The following is a 7,690-nucleotide window of genomic DNA, read 5'->3' as shown; positions in this document are numbered from 1 at the left end:
GGTCGTTCCTCTGACGGCGGGCGATCGACACTGACTCTGAGCTTGAGCTGCAGAGAGAGAGCCGGTGTGGGGGGCGTGTCCACAGAAACTCACCCACAGAGGGGGGGAGGACTGTGGCGTTTTCAGAGGGGGAGGGGGGGAGGAGGCGATGCGTTCGAGTGCTGCTCGTTCACCTGATGATTCCAGCTGAGCGCAGCCGAACAGAACAAACAGAAGCTCAGGTGCTGCTGGAGGTGAACGTCTCCACTGAACTGTGCCGTTTGAGTCGGACGCGATGGAGGAGGAAGCAGGCTGCTGCCGCTGGCTGCCGTGAATATCAGTCGTCTGACGCACACTGACTGTCTCTGTGGTCAAGTTGTGTGTCTTTGTGGTGTTTTGTGGTTGTTTTATACGTCTCTGTGGTCATTTCGTGTGTCTTTGTGGTGGATTTATGTCTCTTTGTGATCACGTTGCATCTTTTTGTGTTGGTTTTTGTCTCTGTAACTATTTTGTGTGTTTTTTTTCTCGTCATCGTGATGATCTTTTGTCTCTTTGTGGTTGTGTTGTGTCACTTTGTAGTCTTTGTCGTTATTTCCTCCTGCTGTAGTTTGTAATGTGTTCTCCTGTCATTCCTTTGACTTCCTGCCTGACTCCGGTCGGGCATCAGAACACGACAGCATTTTAAAAAACGCACAGAAAGCAAAAGGAACAGAAAGATTCCAGATGAACAGGCGACAGAAACAAACCGTTCAGCTGCATCATCCTGATACAGACGTTTGTGTTCAGACTCTGTGTTTGTGCGTCGTTCATATCAGTTTTTATCTTCTTAAACAAAATGTCTGCACTAAGTGAAAAGAGACAGAATGAACATTGAGACATTCAGTTTCAACTGTCAGATCTGCGCCGGCACATGGAGATAAATAATCTTCAGCATTTTCTTTTTATCATCCTAAATATACACATTTTTGTTGTACACATATCTCCGTCTTCAGCTCCTTTCCTCCACATCACGTCCCCTATTTCATATTTCTAATGTTTTATTACGACTTTTACTGTAAAATGCTGGATGGCTTCTTCCACCAGTAACAGAGTGCTGCTGCCCCCCAGAGGCTGAAGTGGTCATTACAGCCACAATATGAGCAGACTTCATCCCATAGACTGTATATACAGATGGACAGCATGGCAGCGCTCCCCAGAGGTGAAAATATGGCAGAAATGGACACAATCAAAGTAAAGCATGGGACGTTTCTCACACCAAGTACTTGGTGTTTAAGGCATAACATCGACCCACAGCAACAAGCACCAGTAGTGCACCATAGCAATCAGTAGCTACTGGACGCAACTCCCGTTCTATGAGCATGTCCAAAACATAACAATGGAGGTTCGTTTTTTTTAGACTGTATGCTGACTAAGACTGCTACTGGACAAGGACATGAAGACGGCAGAAAAAAATGCCACTTTTAGTCCTCTGAATTTACCAGAAGAAGTTAAAGCCAACGTTTGTCAGTGCAGTTCAGAAGTAGCTGCCCCTATGTACATACTTTTCTGTTCCCCAAAACGGACCCAGAAAGAGGTTCTACAGGGACGGTTCTTGTGGTTGGAAGATGCCAAAAGGTTCGACCCACCCTGGAACGACCGTCATATCAGCGACACTGTTTATCTGGTACTTACGATGTAGTCATGACATCCTTCTCCATGCATATTCACCAACATTCAGCTTGTCCTTGCAGTATAAATTTGCCAATTGTCAACAGAAACCCTCAGTAACTTTCACTCCCCAGTGAGTGATCAACCACTACAACTTCCACAAGCCCCATGTTAAACCCGGTTTAACATATCAGTGTGGAGCCCTACTTTTGTTTATTAGAAACACCTACACTGGACTAGGAACTTTACTCTGCAAACACAATTTGTTGCCACTCACCTCCGCTCACTTCCTGAGAGGCGATGACGAATCCGAAGCCTTCCCCTGGCCTCCGCCTCAGCTCCACCTCCATCGCCTTGACTCCGCCTCCCCCTCGCCCGTCCTTGGCGATGGCTCCCAGGGCCCCGCCCCCTCTGGCCGGAGGAGGCCCGCCGGCGCTCTCCTCTACGCCCAGCAGGTCTCGTGGCTCTAAGGTCAACGTCACCGGGACTGAATCCAGGAAGCTGGTGCTCTGGATGAGAGCCGAGGCTGGGGGCCCGTTCGGCGTCTGGGCAGGAGGAGCTCCTGGGAAACAGGAAGGAGTCACAGTGATGGGCGTCTCACTGTTTAATGAGATGGAAGACTGAAGCTCTTTGTGTAATACTGTAGTGACATGAGGAGGCAGTTGATCGGACAACAACTAATTCCATGTTGACGAGCAGAGAGTGCTGTGGGGGTTTAGTTACCAAAGGGGCACCACAATAAAGACTGCATTGGTTCATGACTTCTGGAGTCTACTAGGACTTAGTTAGTAGTGCTGAATGGCTAATGTAAACATGGTTAAAAATAACTCTGTACTCATGGAATGATGTCTTCTGTAATTTATTCATTATAACAAATGATGCAGTTATGGATTAACGACAGGTTTTTAAAATTTGCACCCCTAGTCTGACTGTTGGTGCTATTTCCCACCAAACCATCTCCTTACAAAGACTTTCTGAAGAATTTGGATTCAGAACTGGATTCAGATTTGATAAAACACCATCAAACCTGAGCCCTGATGACTGTATCGGTGGTGCGTTTACCTTGGTGGTTCCCTGGAGCTGGTAGGTGCCCCTCCTGGGGACTCTCGAGGGCCAAGCCAGCCTGGCTGAGCAGGGGGACGCCCCCCACCAAGGCACCCGTGGACGCTGAAGGCAAGTCGGCTGAAGTGTTGGGGTGGGAGGAGGAGGGAGAAGGGGTGGTTGGACCATGTGGGGATGGGAGGGGCTTGTACAAGTTGGGGGTGACAACTGGAGAGGAGACGGGACCTGGAGGACAGAGTGAAGTTTGGAAGTGTTTTTGTTGACAACAAGCCATTTTTCACTGCAGGATCAAGGTGTGAATGATGATGGAACTGGGAAGGTTGTCAGCGCTGCACTACGAGTACCTCATAATGTGCTGTTCCAGTTAACATGAGGTCATTTTCCACTGCAGGAACTTGTGAGCAGTTTTAGGGTTGGGTGGACATTTTTCTGTGTTCTGACAGCAGGAACCATCCCCGTTGTACCTTATTCTGGGCTGTTTTTGGGGAAGAAAAGAGCACCTTCTCCCTGGTAGCCTCAATGCAAGGCTTGACACTGATTAGTAAAACTCAGAGAGTTGTACACGGTCAGAACTGGAGTAACATCCAGTAAATACTATTTGTCAGTGTTTTAGTGCACTATGAGATAATGTCGCAATCAAAGCTGTTGGATGCTAAACTGCAGTGTAAACAGAAAAGCTGAGAGGGCTGAAAACTGGGCCATTTCTTTAACATGTGGCACCACCTCTCACCTGCTCCAAGCTCCTGGAGTGGAAAGTGTCATCGGTAACATTCTCTGATATCAGCTGATATATTGGATGTTGGGACTCAAACTGGGAATTGTTTATCACGTTTATCCAACTTTGCATCTTTGACGACAATTCAACAAAAAGGCTCACCTTTCAGAATGTTTCACAGTCTCTTTCCCTGATTCTTGTTTTCTTTATAATAATTATCAGCGCTGTAATCAATGAAAGGGTGGGGGAGTTTAAAAGTCCAGTCGTACCTCCTCTGTAGACCAGCAGTACCACCTCTCCCTGTTTGGTGTGTTCCTGTAAGACTCTCTGGACCTGAAAGGAAACAAACTCATGGTTATTGTTTTTAATGGAGGTTTCTTCAGCGCCCGGTGTTGATGGGTTGCTAGTGCTGTGTCTCTTTATGGTCTTCAGCAAAAATAGCATGTAAATGTCAATGTATTGGTCTGAGATTTTCTGCCAAAAGTATCCCCAGGTTAGCAACTGCAACAGTGCACTGTTCACAGATTCATGAGGCTACTGTGGCCTGGCTGGATGTTGGTTCACCTGGGAGAAGCTGAGGCTCTGTACGTCTGCTCCGTTGATTTTCACAATAGCGTCTCCTGGCTGCAGCGAGGGGCACTGCCTCCGATCCCAAACACGTCTCACCACTGCATGTTGACCTCCTTGTCCTCCCGCCGTCACGCTGAACCCCAGCCCCCCGCCCTCACTGCGACCGAGGGCCACCGGCACAAGCTCTCCGTTGAGGCCCGACCCGGGCGACCCTGCCCCGAGGGGCAGCACCAGTCCTGGGTTTCCCCTTGAGGCCGGGGATGGCGCTTGGTGACTGGCCGGACAACCGTTAAAGCCACAGGGAGGGATGTCTCTCGGTGGTGTCAGGGCGAGGGAGGTCTGGGGCATCGGTGGGCGCTGCACAGGTGCACCGGTAGGTGTTGAGGACGAGGAGGGGTTGTTGGTGGTGGTGTTGGAGGGGCTGGAGGAGTTCTGAAGGAGGCCTGTCTCAGGCTGAGAGAGTGGCAGTTTGGACAGAGTGTGGGAAGACGAAGACATGATGGGCAGCGTGGAGGAGGACATGGGGAGTGTGGACGTGGACAGATCGCTTTCTGAGGACTTGGAGCTCTGGTGGTGGAGGAGGGAGGAGGAGGAGAAGGCAGGGAGAGTGCTGCTGTTGTAACGAATCAGAGATGACCTGTGAGGAGGAGGGTGGAAAAAAACGTAATTCAACAGGATCAGCACAAGTATGTCTGAGATTACTGCTAAAGCTGCAGGGACTTTAACCAGGGAGCTGACAACCTTTAGAGGTTCCTGTTCTACCCAAGGCAGTAGCATTCAGAAGTATCAGGAACTTTTTGTGGACACTGTGAAACTAAGTGATACAGTTTCACCTGAGGTTCCACTGGACAACCCAGGTTCTAAATTAAGTCCAAACACTTCCTGCAGGGCTCTCTGAAGGATCAAGAACCTGCTTACTGAGGACCTTGAGAGGTTCTTATTCTTTTGTTTTTGGTGTCAACACTGAACTTGTGGAGCTATCTGGTGTTTTTCAAGCATTTTACAACTGCCACTTTTTAAAAACACATAAACGGGACAGCATCCTCAAAGGGGTTCATGTAAAAATATACAGTGGATTTAACACATATTTATATTTACACAAGCAGCTGAAATGGCTTTTTTTAAAAATCAGACCGAAAAAAATCAGACAGCAGCAGTCCTAAGTAACTACACTGAGGACCACCAGCATGAACAATCTTTAGTTTTAGAAACCTCCGCTGTCCACCACCAGTCAGCCTGAATAACCGTCAGTATGTGCGACCACTGCTATCATGCTAACACTGCAAATGCTAGCTCTGCTAATGCTAATGCTAATGCTTACCTTCGAGTTCCAGCACTGGACAGGCCGCCATCAGAGTCGCTGTAATTGGGCGGCGTCCTCTCTGGAGGGGGTGGTGGGCCCAGCGGGAGGTCAGAAGACGTTGGGGTGGGCGGGCCCGCCAGTCCATTCGTCATTGGCTGAGCGGCGTAGGAAGGCGGGGTTTGTGCCGGCCCTGGATTTAAGAATGAAGGAGACAGTTGATTGGTGTCGGAGTAAAGTAAGTAGGACAGGAAAACGAGTTTAGTGGAGTTTCATGGTCTGACCTGGCGTGCTGCCGTTGGATTCCAGCGTGCGACTATAGGTGAGGTGGGTCAGGCCTCGGTTCAGGTTGGGGGGTTCGCTGGGAGTCTGTGGCTGTTATCAGATATGAAGTAAGAGAGCAATGTTTATCGCTGTTCTACAAAAGTCTTCACACTGATGGCATCACGAGAAACTGATAACAGTTACATCACTTCAGAAATGCAAGTTGAGCTTCAAGCAACTTTTAGGTGCATAAAGCCACCGACTGCACCAAAGTACGTATAAAAAAGGGTCTAGTTGGTGGTCCTTCATATTGTACATTCACAAATAGAATCTTTCAAGAAATAATGGGAAACATAAATTTGATTGTTTTATCGCCGTTTTGGTATGTGATGCTTGTCTTTATTTATTTTATTTTATTTAGTGCACAAAAACAGACAAAAGGGATATTGTTGAACCAGCATGTCAAAACCTAAATATTATCACATGAAACAGAAAAAGTCTGGATATTAATGCACAAAAATAGCAAAAAATGGATACTTTAACATACAAAAAAGGCAAAAAGCTGGATAGTATTGCAACAACACAACAATGACTTGTTTCTGTTCACCTGGATCACTTTGTGGAAATCTGGTTCTTTTCTTGTCCAGAAAGAAAAATGCAATTTACCACGATTCAATGATGAGGAAAAACTTGAATACTTTTAAGGTCCACTGTGTATCCAGTGATGCGTTTGAGTGAACCAGGGAATCGTACCGTCTCCAGACTCTGTTTGGGACAGCCGTCGGGGTTGTAGAGCATCGGGTATCCTCTCCTCAGCACCACGTCCACGCTCTGACCCATCGGCACCGACTTCAGCATCTCCACCACCTCTTTGTGGGAGCGACCCAGCACACAGGAGTCGTTGATGTAGACCAGGATGTCAGCTGCAGACCAGACACACCAGAGAAACCAGTCAGGTTGATGTTCACGCACCTCAACTTTAGTCTGACTTCACTGTTTGAGCAAATTTTGTTGTATGTTCTGAACAAACCAATGTGTGTGCGTGACAGCATGTGCATTCACTTTTATGTGCCATACAAACGGCAAACAAACTGCTTCCTTGTTGATTTCTGGTGTTTTCTGCTTCCCAGGTTGATTCATTTCCATTCCTGCCTGCTGATCCTCGCAGCACGTGAGCCGTCCGACAGATTAAAGTGTGTGTTTGTGTGGATTAGTTGTAGATCATGAGATTGTTGAGAGAAATAAAGAGCTGAGAACCCAGCAGCTCTGTAATCCTCCACAGAGAGACACAGAGCGTGTATTTAAAGCTGGATTCTGTTTCAGTTTAAATATAGCGTTTTTCTCTGCCTGCTTTGGCAGCTTATGGAAACCTTTTATTTTACAAACAGAAGAAACGCTCGGTAATGATGTCACGGCTTCCTAGACTTTAAAGAAAAAATGACTCGCTAAGTTCACCAAACTTAAAAAACACAAGCACTGGTTTAGATAATAATGAACTTTGTGTACCAGACTCTGTTGAAAACATGTTAATTTTTAGGCTTGAACCCTGTGACAGTGTTCACAGCTTGTCAGAACCAGACTGTTGGACTGAGCCGACACCAGGATGACGACAGAATGTTTCTGCAGCGCTCTCCTCCACAGCACCTGTCCTCTGTTTGCTCAGACTCACTGCTTTCTGCACAAATACATGTTTCATAGATCTGAATGTGCTGCACGTGAACACCTGAGCCTCCAGGTGGAGCAGCACATGTAGGAACAGTAGTAGTAGTAGTAGTAGTAACAACAGTAACACTGGTAATAGTAGTACCTGCATTTATTGCAGATGTTCAGCCCAGGTTGTAGTAAGATCAGTAGCAGTAGCTACATTCAGAGCAGGTAGTCCTTCAGGAGTAGTAGTAGTAGTAGTACTAGTAGTCCCTGTATTTAGAGCAGGCGGTCCTCCAGGTATTGTAGTCGTAGTAGTATCAGTAGTACTAGTAGTACCTGTACTTAGAGCAGGCAGTCTTGCAGGTATAGTAGTAGTCGTAGTACTCGTAGTACTAGTAGTACCTGTATTTAGAGCTGGTGGTCCTCCAGGTATAGTAGCAGTAGTATTAGTAGTAGTAGTACTAGTAGTACCTGTATTTAGAGCAGGCGGTCCTCCAGGTATAGTA

The 7,690-nt window shown here is 47.2% G+C and overlaps 1 protein-coding gene across 1 annotated transcript in view; it reads right to left on the bottom strand.

The window, feature by feature from the left end:
* The window catches only part of magixa (MAGI family member, X-linked a), a 33,371-nt gene that overhangs the window by 20,669 nt on the left and 5,012 nt on the right, over window positions 1-7,690 (bottom strand). The window contains exons 8-14 of the mRNA XM_008293070.1: window positions 6,291-6,460; window positions 5,558-5,648; window positions 5,295-5,466; window positions 3,968-4,610; window positions 3,673-3,736; window positions 2,689-2,913; window positions 1,904-2,188 (exon numbers count right to left, since the gene is read on the bottom strand). Of these exons, the coding sequence (XP_008291292.1) occupies window positions 1,904-2,188; window positions 2,689-2,913; window positions 3,673-3,736; window positions 3,968-4,610; window positions 5,295-5,466; window positions 5,558-5,648; window positions 6,291-6,460 (1,650 nt within the window). The remainder of the gene's footprint in view (window positions 1-1,903; window positions 2,189-2,688; window positions 2,914-3,672; window positions 3,737-3,967; window positions 4,611-5,294; window positions 5,467-5,557; window positions 5,649-6,290; window positions 6,461-7,690) is intronic.

The sequence above is a fragment of the Stegastes partitus genome, unplaced genomic scaffold, assembly GCF_000690725.1.
Source record: "Stegastes partitus isolate 25-593 unplaced genomic scaffold, Stegastes_partitus-1.0.2 Scaffold855, whole genome shotgun sequence".
In the NCBI taxonomy this organism is placed as follows: domain Eukaryota; kingdom Metazoa; phylum Chordata; class Actinopteri; family Pomacentridae; genus Stegastes; species Stegastes partitus.
Note: the sequence above shows the minus strand (reverse complement) of the source record. Positions and strands in the feature narration are given on the sequence as shown.